Genomic DNA, 17,050 nt, shown 5'->3' on the forward strand with positions numbered 1-17,050 from the left:
CCCTTTGAAACTGCTGGCCCCTCATGGGACACTGGCATCAGGCAACAGCAAAACCCAAAAGCTACTGCTCAGAGTTAATAATACTTCATTAAAACTTCCCAACAATGCCATTTTTGTCTTGGCTTTGGAATACTATCAATGAGTGGAAAGCACATAAATAAGCTATTTTCTCTCCTTGCAAAATATATAACATTAGCAAACTTAACTCCTTGCCTCCAGGGCCGCTTTACTTTTAGATCAGCCAAAAAAAAAAATCTCCACAACACCAAGAAAGTGGTAAGCTGTTAAAATCCTGCTTTCAGTTCACATAGACACAAGAACGACCACAACTCCCAGTCCCTTTGTTTCTCTGTGAGGCAGCCACCCGACCCCGCATCCCCAGCCTGCCCACTTTAAACATTGACATGTGTCACTTCGAGTTATGGGGCTGCGCAATCAGGTCGCTCTTTGGAAAGTAAATTGCATGAGAACAAGCTAGGCAGCCACGGACAAGCGTGCACGGCTTTTGTTTGCTGTTTTCTCACGGGAGCTTTTGCTATGTTAAAAACCCACCACCCAGCTAAGGCATCCTCCTGCCTCCCCTCGCTTCGGAGACACCAGCCCTCGCTCCCAGGGGACAGCTTTGAGCTGGATTGTGCATTTTTTGCCGAATAAGCAGTTTGTTTGGTGGGAGACTAGAGGAATTGCTTCACTCCTCCAGCACAGCACCAGCGTTTGCTCACGGGGAGGGGATATCACCGGCGGGTGCACCCTCCTTTGCTGGGTGCCCATCAGAGAACCCACCATCAGGCTGCAACTGGTAGGTTCCACCTGCAAACGAGGTTTACACGTTCTGTGACACGCGGTGACACCAGACCAAGTCCCCGGAGCACACTATTATGCGAGAACCCCCACCAGCATCCCCGCTGCCTTTCCTCGCGCACTTTGGGGTACTCACCACGCAATAAGCCACCAGGGCTCCCTGTGCAAAGCCCGCCAGCACGTCGGTGGGGTGATGCTTGTGGTCCGACACGCGGGACAGGCCGGTGTAAAACGCCATCATGATGAGGGTGAACTGGAGGAGGGGACGGAGCAGGCGGGCTCCTTTCCACGTGAATCTGGCCTGCAGATAAAACTGGGGAGAGGAGAGGAGAGGAGAGGAAAACAAAAAGGTTGTGTTAATTTGAGGGCAGCAAAGGGGAGGCTGTGCCCCAAATGTGCATGCAGAGCTGCAACCGGGCTGTGGGGCTGGCTGTGGGGCACCTGCACCCCTGTGGCTCAAGGAGCGGGGAGCTGCCAAAGAAGAAGGATGCTCCTTGGAAATATGTGGCCTCCATCACGCAGAGGGGAATGGAGCTGGAGGGATTTTAACCCACGGAGGGGATGTGGGCAGAGGTGGATGGGTACGGCCCTTCCTGGGTGAGCCAGGGCCAGGGACTTGGGACCCCTTGCATCCCAGCTCACACCGCAGCACCGCTTCAGCCTTCACACAACATCCCATCAGGCCACATAAGGAAATTCCTCCCCATCACTATTTAGCGCGTAACAGAAGCAAGGTCCCAAATCGGCCGCACGCAGGACCCACAGCATCTCTCAGAGGCAAAACAAGCATCAATGCAGCATGCCACACCTCCAGAGCCAGCCCCAGGGATTGCTCGACCCAAAATGACGAAGCTGACATGACATCAAACGGACATTTTGTGTCCCCTCGTGACCATCTTGGGCCCATTTCTGTTTCGGCTGGTGGGCACGGCTGGTTCCTGTGGGAACCGGGAAGCTGGGCAGGAAGAGAGGGCAGGAAAATGGCAACTCGCTGCCCAGGGATGAGCGTGGGGAGGAAGGCTGTGGGAAGGGAGGGACACCACAGCAGCCCTCGGGCTTGGGGAGGAGAGACACACTCAAAGGCTCAAAAGGTGTCAAAGTGCCTGGAAAATTCTGCTCGGCTCCTGCAGCTGCCCACAGGCTCAGTCAGGCGAATATTTTCTGCCTGTTCCTAAATGAAGGAGCAGAAGTCAGACCCAGCACGCTTCGTGGGACTCTGCAACATCAGAGGGCTGGAAAGGAGTTTAATACCCATTTACAATCCCTTTTACACACCCAGAGCAGTTTACACCGTCTTGATGTAAAAGGGAACGAAGCTCTCGCTGGGTTCCCTGAAACCACAAATAACTGAATGACACCATTTATCTATAAAAGCAGAATTAATTGGGAAGTTGATAAGGAGGAAGTATCATTTTGGCCAATTTAGTATGTTTGGCTGTTGCATAAACATTATATTTACCCCTTTTTGTAAAGAACACACACTGGGCTCTCTAGAGGAAATGAAACATCATGTCATTTGAATGGAGCAGATGCTCCAAATTATCCAAATTGTTAGCCAATTAACATGGAACAGAGCTGTACCAAAACAGCTCAGCACTGGCTAACGTGCATTACGGTTCTGGGAAATATATCTGCAAACCAGCCTGAGTCTGGGAACGGAGCCACGTCACCACGGCGCACACCTCACACCATGCAAACTGGTGTACAACGATGCTACAGGATGAGTTACAGCTCTCTAGATCCCCACAGCGAGTCCATGCTGATGTAACCCAGTGAATGGACCACTGGGCTGGTTCTCTAATTTGTGATGACAATTTCTATGCTCAGGAGAAAGAGGAGTCAACATACCAAATTTAGGAGGCACGTTTTGCCCAGGAATATCTAAAAAACAAACCAACCAACCAACACCAAAACCCAGCCAATCAACCAAAAAAACCCCAAATATAACACCACTGATGAGGAGGTGCTTTCCCTCCAGGTTAAATGCAGCCACCCTGAGCTGGAACTGTAAAATAGCACAACCCCATCTTGCACAGACGTTTGCAGTGATTTAACAGCAGGCACTTCATCCTGCAAGCAAATATCTACGCAGTTCATTAGCAAGGAAGTGCATTTTTAGTTTGCAATCCTTAGGCTGGCTGAATTTTCACTGCCATGGTACTTACACACCCAGTGATCTGCCACTGAGAATAAACTGCGCAGGCACGATAATCCTGGGATGTATTCAGGGAAGATGATGACAGAGAGCTGAGGATCCTGACATCTTGAAATACAACTTCCCAGTGTAGGGACAATGTCCCTTGAAAAAAATAGCATTTGTGGACAGTAGCATTTTTAGACGGTAGCATTTTTGAAGCACAGAAAAGATAAAATGTGCTCCAACTGCTATGGTTTAGGTTCAGGATTATTTTCACATTCAAGAGTCTCAGCCCAGACCAGGTCACAGTGCAAAACTCAGGTTCCCGTATGTTATTGCAGAGCAAAATTAGCACCAAGTATTATGTCTTATAAACTATTAGTCTTTGTTCTACCAGAAAGACTTGAAACCTAAAATCTGACTTTAGTCATGAGGCTCTGTCACATCAAACCCCTTAAGAAATTTGCTGCTGGGTAATCTGACATTTGTCCCTTTTGCACAGCCTTGACATCCCCTCAAATCATTGCATCCCACAAACTTGGACTAAATTGGTCATCTATAGGTGAGAAAGCAAAGTACCAATTAATAATCAGGAATAAAAAGCTAACCTTGAGTTTGAACGCACCATAAAGCAGATACTTTTGGGGCTGAAGAAATTAAAAACCACATGTGTTAGTACACTGACTCGCTCCTTCCAGAGCACGGCGCTGAACTGTGTGCCTAATCTACACACTTTAGCCCTAGAAAAGGTGTGCGAAGGCAGCATGGCAACATATGGGGTGTGCTAGGTGATGCTCAAGTCCCCAGCACCCGACTTACACCCACACCTGTGCATTTGGAGATGTAAAGCCCACCTGAATAGATGCATCAGGCACCACAGTATCAGTGTGACGATCTCAGCTGAACTGCTTTTACTGCTGCAATAAGAGTCTTGGGAAAATTGCTCTTTAGTTTCCATTCATAAAGAAAAAAAATAAGAGGATAATAACAGCACTTTTCATATCCCACAGGCTTATTATAAGCATGAAGAATACCCAAAACTGTGCTTAAACACCGGGGTGCTGAGGACCTCTAAGTACTTTTAAAGGCGAGCCTTGGGGTGCTCCAAACTTTGCCTCTGCCCTCGGTATGAAAGAAAAAACTAGTTAATAAAATAAGGTCAAAAAGCAAAAGGGGGGCTTGGGAGCTGAAAGGATGAGAATTTCCCTAAAACAGGAATTAGTGCTAGTACTAAGAAACGGGAAGTTCCAGGCAATTTATCCAAAAACCCGCTTTAGAAGATTTTATTTTGTTTTTAAACCTGGGAGCAAATCTGAAGTGCTGCCTGCTAAGGACTGCCAGATTTGGATGGGAATGTGGGCTAGATGGAGCCCTTCCTGGGAGGGGATGGAGGAGCAAGACCACAACCAGGGTTATTTCCACCACAGACCATCATGGGGCAGTTAAAGTCAGGAGGAGCATCAAGAGAAGCAAGGGTGGATGGAATGAAACGGGATCACACAAAGCAGGAGTTATTTGGAGCTCCCACCATCCACTGTCTCCTGGCAGAGGCTGAGTTACCACAAAGCAGATGGTTTGAAGGACGTCATATCACTATTCTTCTGCCAGGGGACTTCCACGATGCTGGTGGGAACAGCCTGCAGCCACATGCAACCCCTGAATAAACCCATCTAGGAGGAGCTGGCAGAGGACATGGGCTAAAAGCATCACCTCCAGCCTCCCGGGGCTTTCTGCCACCCAGAAACCCCGTCCTGTTCACACTCTTCCCACCACAAAGCTGAATTCCATCACCCACGTCCCTTAGTCACAGCTAAGGCTTCCTTCTGGGAAATGGCTGGTCTTGTTTCTGACTGTCTGACCTGAAGTCACCTCCATCTCCAGCCCCATCCGCAAACAGAGCAGTACCCAAAGTAGTACAGGGCCAAAACCCCTCACACTCAAACTCACCCCAGTGTAACACACTGCCTTGGCTGGGCAAAGCCAGCTGGAGGAAGGGGAACTGCAAAATTCGGCTTTTAGCACCAAGATGGCCAGGGGACAAAGACAGGAGTAGGGCAAAGACCTCCCAGTACCAAATGGATGAGTTGTTTGCCTCTTCCTTGCCTTTGCTGGGTGTACAGCATCCTTCCACCCCATCGGGAATATCCCCATCGGTACAGCAACGCAGTTCACATCTGACGTAATTCCAGTTTATCCTCTTACTTAGGTCATCTCTAAACTTGACTCCAAGTCCACAACCACCACGGAGTTTCCTTCATATGGGCACGTCATCACTCAGCAGCACCGGGGCACTGGGACCTTCTCCAGCCTTCAGCAAGAAACCCAGAGAGAACCCTCACGCTCACCCCTATGCACAGAACCAGCAACATCTCTAATTGTTCATGTAAGTGAGTAGAACACACTAAACCCCATTCTGATCTGAAGACTTCAGCCTCATCCACCAATGCACATTAAATATGCAGACTGCCCTATTTTAGTCCTGTTTTATCCAGAATCAGCCAACATTGCTGAGAGATATTAATTTGGCTTTTCTGATATTTAGTTTTTCCGCATCTTCTGTGCAGTTTTCGGCAACTTCATGCCATGAAGGGGAGTAGAAATCCCCCATCGCTCTCTGCAAAGACTCCCCATGTCCAGCAAAACAAAACCAAGATGTGTGGGTCAGGTCCAGAGGGCTGCATGGAATAAGCTGTTACATGCCTCCTCTTTCCTCAGCCTGCTATAAATATGTATTACAGGCTCGCTTAGCCAAGGAGTAACAAAGCAAGGAAAATACAGACAAAGAGGATTACCCAAGTGTAATTTCCCCTTTTCAATTTTTTATACAAAGGCCCGATGTTAATTGGGTATTCTTGTGACAAGAAGGCTGCGAGAAACTTAGCCCTGAAGTCTCAGTGTTTAGAACTAAATCCCAGGAGATTTTACTGGGTTGCAAGTGCCTTTCCCTGGGACTTTTCCCCCAAAGCCCTCCAGGGCTTGACATCTACTCATGTTTTTTCTACTAGGAACCCATGGCCAAACCGTTTCTCCTTGATGAACACCACCGGGCACTGCTGCTGCGCTGGGTGATGGGGAAGTCATGGTCACCCATCCCTGGAGACATCCCAGGCCAGGCTGGACGGGGCTCTGAGCAACCTGAGCTGGGTGAAGATGTCCCTGCTCATGGCAGGGGGGGCACTGGATGAGCTTTGAAGGTCCCTTCCAACCCAAACTATTCTACAGTTCTATGATCCACTGGCCACCAAATGCCTGGGCAAATCCAGCCCCACGGTGCAGGCAAAGACCTGTGGGATGCGTGGGAATTCAGGTATCTTTTAAAAGACTGACTGAAGCTTTCTGGCATCTGTCTCCACCAGGTGAGGCACACTTAAAAACATTATAATTCAGAACAGGCTCCAAGAGTAAAGCCAGGGAACACCAGGAAAGACGGGAAGTGACTTATCCTTGAAATATGAAGTATTGTTCAACAGGGAATGCACTCAGGACATGGCTGATCAGCAAAGCCTCCGCAGCCCCACGACAACCCCAAACTCTGCAAAGGCTCTCGGCAAACTCCCGGTACCCAAACCGCTGGCAGCAACCTACTGTGGCATAGCCCTCACTTCCCAGGAACTGGAGAACCACTGTTTTGTTTTGATTGAGATAATTCCCTGATTAAATCCATCAAACCCACCTCCTGCAGGTGCTGGCATGGTGGATGACACATTTCTAACCAGGCTTCCAAAAACCCACTCAGTCGCTGAGCTGGGCAAGACAGAAGGGTTTATTTCACATTAAATAAAGCCCTCTGCATTATTATAACCTCATTTTATTTTTTAAAAAAAAACCACAACTGTGTATATTATCAGCCTCTCCAACATGACAGATTTTCTGCCTCCCTTTTTCTATGAGAATTCGCATTCAGACTCTGGCAGTGGCCAGGGAGCTGGAGCGATGGAGAGCAGAGTGCTGCTAGACCAGTTCGAATCATAGAATCATTTAGGTTGGAAAAGACCCTTAAGATCATCGTTTTCTCACCTCTGATATGCACCACACCACACTGTCTTGTCTCAGGTTGCCTTTTTCTCCCTTTAATTTATGACTGAACACTTGGTGTAATTTTTCCCCTGACCTTTTAAGGCACAAAGCAACTTGAACAGTTGGTCAGATGGAGCCTTCTACCAACCTTATCCCAGTTTTGAGACAAGGAAAAAAATTAAATAAAATCACTCTTAAGGGACTGGGTGTCAAAATCCCTCCACGGAGAGGGATAAGCGGAGCAGCCTGTTGTCCCGAATCAGTCAGGGAGAAGGGCAGAGGCTGCTGATAGCCCAGGTGCTCCCATATGGGGATGGGGAAGGGCAGCAAAGAGAGATCGGAGGCATCTTTCTGCTCTGAAGTGTTACACGGGAACTAAACACCACTTTTGAAGCCTGCTGCAAAGTTAAAATCAGGCAGCAAGCATTAGTGCAAAGCAGTTTGGGGGTGGCTAGTACACCCCTTGCCACTGGCTCTCCAGACACCAGCGTTCCTGCTGTGCTGCCACAGGCCGTTTCGCTTCTCGCTTGCTGCATAACCACTGGCTTTTCAGAAGAACGTGGAAAAAAAGTCTGGCAAAGCAACATGGTCTGCCTAGTGCCCTGCAGAAACAGGGTCAAGCCCTGGTGACTTTGGGCAGCCACCGCCGAAGTGAGATGGGTGGAAACGCGGGGAGGGGGCGAGCGCTGGCATGGCCCCCGGGTTTGTCCCCTGCCCTGAAGGATGCTGCGGGGCATGATCCTGTGCAAAAGGTAAAGGATCAAGTCTGGCTTCCAAAAAGGCCCCAGAGGAGCATCTCTCAAAAAAATACCTCAAAGGACAACCCAAATCCTGCTGAGTATTTGGAAAGAAACCACCACCGACTTGATAAGTAAGGGCTGGCAGTCCTTGCTCTTTCCGGATGCCAGGCTCAAAAGCATCTCGAGGCTGACTTATCTGACTGCCTGCAGATCTCCTTGGAAATAAATAAATGCCGGTGTGAGGGATGGTTTCCAAACTGAACTCAGAAAGTTTCACAATGCAGCAGCGGAGGGCTGAGCCCCCTGCAAGGCATCATTCGGGATGGCTTTGCATTGTAACGTGGCTGGGAGGAAACGGCCAAACTGTTTACCGAAGAAATTCAAAGGTTTTCCAAGAACAAGATTAGGGGGAAAATAAGGAAAGAATTTAATATGCCGCTCCCAACAGCCTGGAAAGCTTAGTAATTAAATTACAGAAATTGCTCACAAGGAGGGGGGATCCAGGGCTGAAAAGGCAGAAGGGAGCAGCGGCAACTTATCTTTTCAGAGGGTAAAGGGATGGGGTGAGCACTGCTCAGAGATAAAAATTCACGTTTAATGCTTTTATCAGTGCCATGCTGTTTCTTTGCGTGCTAGTCTGAGCTTACAGGAGATAGAGAGGCACAGATCTTGAAAGGGATCTGAAACATTTTTTCCTGATTTTTAAAATAAATACGCCCTCCCAAACACAAGTCACTATCCAGATTCTCCCAAAAAGCTGCGTGCGGGTCCAGCACCCCCAGCAGGAAGCACCTTGGCAGCCACCCCGGCCCCAGCCCCGGCGCAGGAAGGGCAGAGCCATTTCTCACTGACAAAGAAAAACAAGTCCCAGCCCTCTGCTCCGGATCCCGGCGGGCAGAGGCTGCTCCACCTGCTCCGCTGGCACATTTGGGAACTGCCTTCACCCCCCGGCAGAGCCGTGATGGCGCATCTGCCCTCTCTATCAATTTTGTCTTGCCTGAAACTCACCCAGCTTGGGGTGAGCAAAATTGCACAGGTCATCCACAGATTTAGTAGGATTTGGATTTAATTGCAGCCTTGGCTATATCCCTGAGCTGCACAGCTCAGTTGTCACTCCAGGAGCCTCCATCCCAAATAACACCACAAGGTACGAGAGTGGATCACCAGCCTGTTCAGGCTCATTTTTTCAACCAAAACGCATCTCCAACACTCATCGTGCCATTATGGCTACTGAACGTGGGTGAGCACCTCGGGAAAGGGGGACAGGGGACAGATCAGTCTCAAGCAAAGCTGAGGTCACTTACCACCAAATACAGCATGGTGTAGAGGGAGAAGGATGCGTGCCCGGAGAAGAAGGATTTCCTGCAAAACAAAGCAGGTGCTAAGAACCAGCCGCTATAATCTTCTTACACAGCATTATAATTTTACATGTGTTATGGTGACTTGCCTGCTGCTACTGAGACAGTGCCAAAGCAGAGGGACCCACAACCCCCAATCTTTTGGTTTATAAAATGCTCGTTATTCACCCCGCCTGCTTGCAAGGCAGAAAGCGAACGGATGGACAGGATGCTCGCATTGTTCGTCCCTTCCTGGTCTACTCGTGGGACAACAGTTATTTCCAGGATAGCCCAATAACTCATCGTCTCGCCTCAAATAACCAGGAAACTGTAAAGAAGTAAGAAGCGAGCAATTTCTCTGGAAGCTGAACTGCAGCATGTGGAAAGCGCCCCTGGAAATGTCAAAATTGAGCATCTGATGGATTTGATCGAGCTTGAAGGGGAGGTGACTGTGTGGAGTTTCCTTGGAAGAGAAGCCCCCTTCTCCAATGCAGGGGACAGCTTGAGCTGTTCACCATGAGCTCAGCTTTGGGGTGAATTCCCACATTGAGCAACCACTCAGGAAAACAATAGTGTAGGAGTAAAGAGAAAGGAAAAGAAATATCATTCAGCCACATCCCAAAATTCCTGAGGGAAACTGCCCAGTGCTGGCAGATGGAGCTACAGCCTTTGCAGAGAAAGCAGCATTTGAGTCATCTATTGCTGGCAGAGAAACCCCAAGACATATTTAGTGTGAGACACCATTTTGGTGGCAGCAACCCATCGCTTTGACACCACGGGATCTCACCTGGCTTCCTGGACCTTGCTGTCGCTTCCCCTGCAGGTGTAGTTTTGGATGTAAACTCCCTTAGCGCAGTTGATGGTGGAGAAATCCAAATCGCAAACTTCCAGGAAATGCGGCCGCAAGCGCCCGACGGACACTTTGGCAATGTCTGTGAAGGACTGGCTGATGGCACAGCCAAAAACGAAGCAGCCCACCTGCTTGTAAAGCGCTGCCACGTAGGGGTTCTGGATAAAGGAGCGCGACTTCTCCTTCAGGTAGTGGATGCGGTAGAGCTCTCCCGTTATAATCTGCAGGGAAAAACACAACAGAGAGGTTAGAGAGCAGGAAAGATGCTGTGCGAGACCAGTGATGAGTGGCAAATGCGGAGCCAAAACAGCTTTTCATCCTCTGAGCATCTCGAGACAAGAATCTGCTTCCACAGCAAGGAAAGAGAGCCCATAGCCCAGCGTCTCTCCATCCTCCTCCTCTTCCCCCTCAAGAAGAGATCGCAGGGTTCAAAATATTTTTTATGGAAAAATTCCATAAACAAGAAAAAAACCAAAACCAACCAAACAAAAAAACTCACTACATTTTTGGTTTAGCACATTGGCATATCTTTACAGAAGTGACATAGTGCCCCACATCTATATCAGCATAGTGGAAAAAAAATTAACATAAAACGGATAAAGAATGAGTGTGCATTTGGGAGGGAGAGGCCAGATCCATGACCCTCGTATCAAACTGATTTTGGAGGAAAACAAATGAACAACCTGCTTATCGTCCCCTCTGAAAACCACAAGCACAACAAGGGAAGACTTAGAAAGCCCCAGACTTTTCAGATTCTGGCCCAAAATTAGCTGCCACCAGACCGAATTCAAGCTGCTCAAAGTCTCCACAAACACCAGTTATTTCTGGGCATATCAATGGGTATTGCCATTGCACGGCAACAAATCACGTATTTCTTGTGACTGGGGTGCTGCTGTTTGACAATATCGCCGTAAATCACAGCCCGGGAGCAGAGGATCTTACTTCTCATAATCCTGATGCGTAAAAGGTGGGTTAATGAAAATCAGGCTGTGAAATCAAGTCCAAATGTCTCACTGCTCCCAAAGAGGCAAAGGCTTAAATTGTTCTCTGCCACATTACACACCTAGTTTTTGAGCTCCAGATTTACAGCTTTAGGATTTTATTCATTACTTTAAATGTTTTCATACCTGAGTAATAAATTGAGGCAGGTTTGTTTTGTTTTGGTTTTTTTTCAGCCGCCCCTTCAGCCTTGCCCCTCTCCAGTCACAAGGACTGTGATATGTAAAATTAACTGTCAGGAAAAATGCCTTCATGTTAATCCCTTTCTGGAGCAGCCAGCAATATTCCTCCGACGTGGCAGCCTGCCAGCGGCATGCAGGAGACAAGGCTCCCCTGCCTACCTTTTTTAAAAGCTTGGCACAACCTTTGGAAAGTAATAAATTGGAAAAGTATGGCAATTAGACTAAGAGGAGATGAAGCTGTATCATTGTTTGAACTCATTCGTACCGTAGCTTGAAAAAACAAAAGCTGACCTAAGGCAGCTGAAACGGCAGCTAAGCAGGCTTTATCAAAGAGAGATACAACTATAATAATAAAAAAATAAAGGCCAAGCTAGAGCGCTTTGCTACCATGAACAGAAATATTTGGGTGGTTGCACCATTACTCAGGGTTTACATGTCACCACTGAGATTTACTCTTGGTCGTGACCAGGAGTTGTCTGGAGAGCTGCAGCTAACTGGCTCCAGCATCATTTTAATCCTCTGAGACTCCAAAGACCACGGTTTATCTCCATTTTGGACCAGCTTCCAGCCAGGACATCTACTGGCACGAGAACCGCCAAGGGAGGTTGGAGCACCTCCTGCTCCTCTGTCAGGAGGCAACTCCAGAGTGTCCTGGATGGACACAGATGCTCCCGCACAGGGGCATGACCACCACCTGCAGCCTCCCAAAAGCCTGAATTCACAAGAGGAGCCACAAAGCTCAAAACTCATGGCTTTCACAGAGCGGGGACAAATGAACTTAAGGATGACATCTGAAACTGGCAGATGTGCCATTACTCCAAACTCACAAACACATCCACGTAAACCTGAGACTCTTGCCCTGGGAAAGGCATGTGACCATTTTTTAAAGAGGGACTGACAAAAGTCTGGGGATTCATATTTTTCTCTCACCATTGGTGGTCTGGTAATTGCACACATGTAGCAGATTGTAAATTGGAGACTTCATTCCCTTGCTAACATGCTGCTGGACAGCCAAGAACCCTCCCTGCTTAGTTACAGCCATGGGTCAAATCTTAATGAGAAGGTAAAAATTGGGTAAACTTGGATTTTTTTGGCAGTGCCATCCCAGATAAAGCAGGATGGGGAAAAACTAATGCAGCACAGATGTGCATGAACTGAAAGGAGATTAAAAAAAAGAAGTCTTAAAGGTACTAAGCTCTTCTTGTGCCTTGTGCTTCTGGGCAAGCCACCCGCCTGGGACGTATGCCTTGCCTATGCGACAGGCACAGCTCCTGGGGGACTGTCACACACATTTAAGAAAGATGGTCACTAGAGAGAAGCCAATATCACACTTTTGTGCCTAGGAATGCTTTTGCCAGACTTTGGGTTGTTGTGCCCATTTTATTGTTATTATCAGGCATCACCAGCAATCCAATTAGCCTGTAATTAATTTTAGAGCTTTTCTAATCACTTATGTCTCTGGTGTAACATTCTCTGTGCCTAATCACATTGAAGCACATCACCTTCAACTGTAAAACAATCAGCTAATCTGTGTGACATAGATCATCTAGGAAATTAATTTTCTTCGGTATTTTTTATAGGCTTTCAGGACCCATCAGGTGTGGGGATGCAGGGTGGCTCAGCAGCACTACCCATATGAGGCTCAGGATGGGGAAAATGTCACCTTCCCCTGGCCATCCCAGGGACCATCAACATGCTTCTGTGCTCAAGATGACCAAACTAACCATCTTCCAGCAAGAAGAGCAGTCAGGAGAGGTGCGAGAGCACACAGCCCAGGGGCACGAGCCTCTCCAGGGTCATCTGCATGGAAATTTGCCTGAAGTCAGTAAGTATATAGGTATTAAAACCAAACGCACATCCTCCCACATCCTGACTGAAGCAAAAGGTCTTCGTCTCTGCCGTTTACTTTACAAGCACTCTGGGTGTCCTCAAGCCATTTAAAACATGACCTGGACCTTTTACCCTGGGCTAGGCTGTCCGTGACGCCACGTAAAGCAAGGGCGTGAAATTTTGGCTGCGCCATCCAAAACGCCAGGTCCCTGGAAGTCCTCATAACCACCGTCCTGCCTTCTGAAGGCAAACGTTGTGAGCAAGAGGAGCAGAGTCAGTGCTTTGTGGATTTGGAAGGAATTTCTATTATGCTACAGTAATGCTGGTATCTGGGTTACATCTGAAAAAAAGAGGTCAGGCTGACTTGAATTTTCCATGCATGCTGCCATAGCAAAGAAATCTGTTGCTTCAATTCCTCGTTAGCCATTTGCATCACTCAGCAGCAAATAAGTGAGCTTTTGAATTTACCTTATTAAGTTACATTTGTTGTGGGCACAGCGAAGCGCGGGCAGAAACATCTAATTCTTTGGGGATTTTCTTTCTCTTTTAATTGACCTGCTATTTCGTGGTAGAAAGCTGACGGATCACATAGGCAGCTGATTATGTTTCCAATTTCTGTTCCAACTCCTGTATTTGCCACTGCCTCGTTACTGATCAGAAGCACACTCCACATGGAGCCAGCGTGCTGATAGCTCAGGCAGTAACACAAAAATGAGAGGCTTTTTCATTTCATTTTTATGGCTTTTCCACACTCGGAGGTAATTCACCTGCAGGGTAAAATTCTGCCGTGTTTATAGAACTGGGGATCTGGCACCTTTTGAGGAGGCAGGGGGCATAGGAACAAGTCAGTTTTGGGGACCTGCTTTTCTAAGCGACTATATGTGGTCAGGAAATGATGGAGATATTCACACCACAAAGCAGCAAGGCTGGGGATGAGGTATTACCAAAGCAGGCACCGTGCCATGCTAAAATACCGATTACTCGTGACATTGGTCCTACGAGGAAAGATGAAAGCCAAGAGGGGAAGAAGTGCTCTTGACCATCTCCATTCCTCTCCAGCTGAAGCACCAAGAGAAGGACATTTCCAGGAAAGCACCTGAGCTGTGCTGGCAGCAGGTGAGAAAGAAAACATAGGTACTTTTCATAGGGGAATTTAATCTCCAGCTGGAAGCATTTAACCAACAGCCAGGAGAAGCTCTTGCCTTCTGCCCCAGCACCAGTTACGTGCTGGCATAAGGAAGCTCAGCTCCATGGGCTGAATTCAGCTTTTTGGCTGACATATAAAGCTCTCGCCATGCAATCGTTTCCTAGCACGGCTCTAGGAAACCTGGCAGGAAAAGAGAAATGAGGAGGCATTGGGAAGGTGGTGCAGTAACTACTTTTTATAATGAGGACACAAGGAATACGCTCCGCCTGGAAGGTCTTAATTGTCTTTTTAATATGGCTGTAATATACAATCTCTTAAAACTCTAATACTAACCTGTGAAACTTTTCCAGCCACTAGTTAGCTGAAAAGATGTTGGTTTTTTTTTCTTAACCTTATAAAATAGGCAAATACCAAGAGTTATTTGAATAGGCACAAACCATGCCAAGTCCTTACTGACACTCAAGCCTTTTTGCTTTTACTCTGAACTTCTACCGGAGGGTGAAAAAACTCTTGTGGATCTCACAGACTTGCCCAAACAGCTTTGGGCCTGTTTACGAGCTTCAAGAGGAATCTCATTCCTCCCGTTACAAGCTTTCATTTGCAAATGTTTACTGCTCCATGCTCATGAGGGAGTCAGATAACCGTAGACAGTATGGACACACCAGCAAGATGCTGTTAAACCCCCAACACTGACAGGCCACTGGTGCCATCAGCTAAACCGGTGACAAAAAGCCATGGAGGATGCCCAAGGGACAGGAGAGGAGTTTTTGGAGGTGGTACTTACAGCGAGGATGGCAATGAGGATGCCCGCAGCACACAGCACTGCGTCGTTGATTGTCTCCATCGTCTTCTGTGGGTACCTGATGCTGTCGTCATCGCAGTAGAAGCCTCGCTGGTAGGGCTGGATTGTGCTCGTTTCAATGATGAGGAAGGGCAACCCGGCTGGAAGAAAGGGGAGACAATAACCAAACCCATCAGCAATACAGGCAAACACAAGCAACTCACCAAAACCAACCAAACAAGCAAGCAACCAGAAAACCCCTTGCAAACCATGCAGCACCGTTCCTGATGCTTTTCTTTTCATATTGCTATCGTTCCAAAGGCAACGGCATTGGGGTTTGTTTTTCCAAGTTGCTCTTGTGGAGAAAAAGCATCTCTTCTGTTATGGTTATCAGATGTCTGCACTGCCTGGTTTCAGTTAAGCCTCATGCACTGCAGATATTAACTTACAGGAATAGATCCCTAAAGCAATCCCTCTGCTAAAAGCCATGAAAACGAATCTGGCACTTTTCTCCAGGGAGGGCCTGATGCTCTGCCGAGCGCCCCGCGGCAGGGCAGCCCAGAGCTGTGCAAACAAACACTGGAGGATCCAGTGTCAGCACCGCTTCTCCTACCTGCTCCATCCTCATTACTTTTATGCCTCTGAAACCTTCCTCAGCTTCCTTCTCTCTGTATTTACAGAGTACCTGTATGTTTGTGCCTACTAATGCCCTAAGTCTACATGCTTTGAGCAGCTTGTGGGACACCCATCCTTGACCCATCTGTGCACGGGGAACCTGAACACAGACCCAGCCGGCCCATCCACAAGAGCTACTGAACTCCCATCAGAGCCAGTTCACCTTCAATCACATTAAAAACAGATTAAATCCATCTTTAAAAGCTGTTTGTGAACCTCCTGTGCAGGAGACCTGCATCTGCACAGCTCGGCTGGACCTTTGCACCAGGCATGGAGCTCAAAAACAGGGGGTGATGAGTTAGAGGACACGTTATGAAGGGGATACCTCAAAATTGCTGCACGAAACTCCATATTCTTCTAAGTATTTCAGAGAAATACAGCATTGCCTCCAACCTGGAGGGAGAACCCTGGGGTCTTTCCCAGCCCTGATGTTACCTTGGGGCAGGGCACTCTCCTTCCCTTCGCCTCAGTTTCCCCTTCCATCATTGCCATCAAGGCCATCACGGAGAGAAGTAGTACATCTCCACCAAAACAAGCCTCAAATTCCCTGAAACCTGTGTTGGGAGTAAATCACAAACCACAAGGTACAGGAAACCCTCCTCTCACTTTGCAGAGCGAAACCCAGGTAAGGGGAAAACAAACACACAGCGATTCAAACTGTCCTTGGGCCAAGACAACAGGTCTCACACCCAGATCCTACAGAAAGCACTAGGGCATATTTGTCAACCACTAACTTGCTTATGTATCTGTGGGTTTGTTTAAACTGAGATGTCTAAGACATCAGAGGGTTTTTCCTTCTAAAATATAAATAAATAAATAAAATGAAGTGCTGTTGGGTTTCAGCAAAATTTGTCCACGGTACATTGTTAGAGATCGTGATATGCTAGATATGATTCGCAAAGGTACCATCCAGAGAGTTAAAAAGTGTCACCCACATAATGTTTCCCATCTCCATGTGAATCACTTTCTGTATTTCACTCTGCACTTGGCTCCTTTTCCTACATGTTAATATGCTTGCCTAATCCGGGATTATTAGGGGGTTTTGTTAGTCTTAAGGAAAGGGAAAGTCCCCATCATCTGCTCCATGTGAGTAGGGACAACCATGTGCAGACCCGAAGCCTCAAGTACCCAAGAGCAGCCAAGGCCACCGCTCAGGATCCCTTTCAGATCCTCTCTAAATCTCTGGAAATGGGTTAATCGCAAGCGCTGGGCCCCACGGCGCTTGGCAGAGCAGCACAGTTTCCACCACACGTCTGAACTGGTGAGGAAAGGTTTCAGAACCGCCTGCCCAGCTCCCATTTGGTAAATAAAAATCGGAAATCTCGTGTGAATCCAGTTGATCTTCATTGCACTATCTAACCGTTTTGATGCCTAGCCAGCTTGGCCCCAAAACGTGCCTCTGATGCCGGCAATCCAATATTAATAGGCCACTTAAAAAATCCTTAGTTTCCCAATGAAAAATTGCAGGAGAAGAGCTAATGTTGCTTGGCACGGTCCAATTTCACATGCACTTGAAGCAGCAGCGTAACAGTTGAACTCAGGGAGTAGACATGC

The 17,050-nt window shown here is 47.7% G+C and overlaps 1 protein-coding gene across 1 annotated transcript in view; it reads right to left on the bottom strand.

Moving 5' to 3' along the window:
• The window catches only part of PLPP3 (phospholipid phosphatase 3), a 44,755-nt gene that overhangs the window by 5,505 nt on the left and 22,200 nt on the right, over positions 1–17,050 (bottom strand). Inside the window, exons 2-5 of the mRNA XM_065657271.1 lie at positions 14,825–14,982; positions 9,820–10,103; positions 9,000–9,057; positions 938–1,114 (exon numbers count right to left, since the gene is read on the bottom strand). Coding sequence (XP_065513343.1) covers positions 938–1,114; positions 9,000–9,057; positions 9,820–10,103; positions 14,825–14,982 — 677 coding nt within the window. The remainder of the gene's footprint in view (positions 1–937; positions 1,115–8,999; positions 9,058–9,819; positions 10,104–14,824; positions 14,983–17,050) is intronic.

This window comes from Caloenas nicobarica, chromosome Z, assembly GCF_036013445.1.
Source record: "Caloenas nicobarica isolate bCalNic1 chromosome Z, bCalNic1.hap1, whole genome shotgun sequence".
Lineage (NCBI taxonomy): Eukaryota > Metazoa > Chordata > Aves > Columbiformes > Columbidae > Caloenas > Caloenas nicobarica.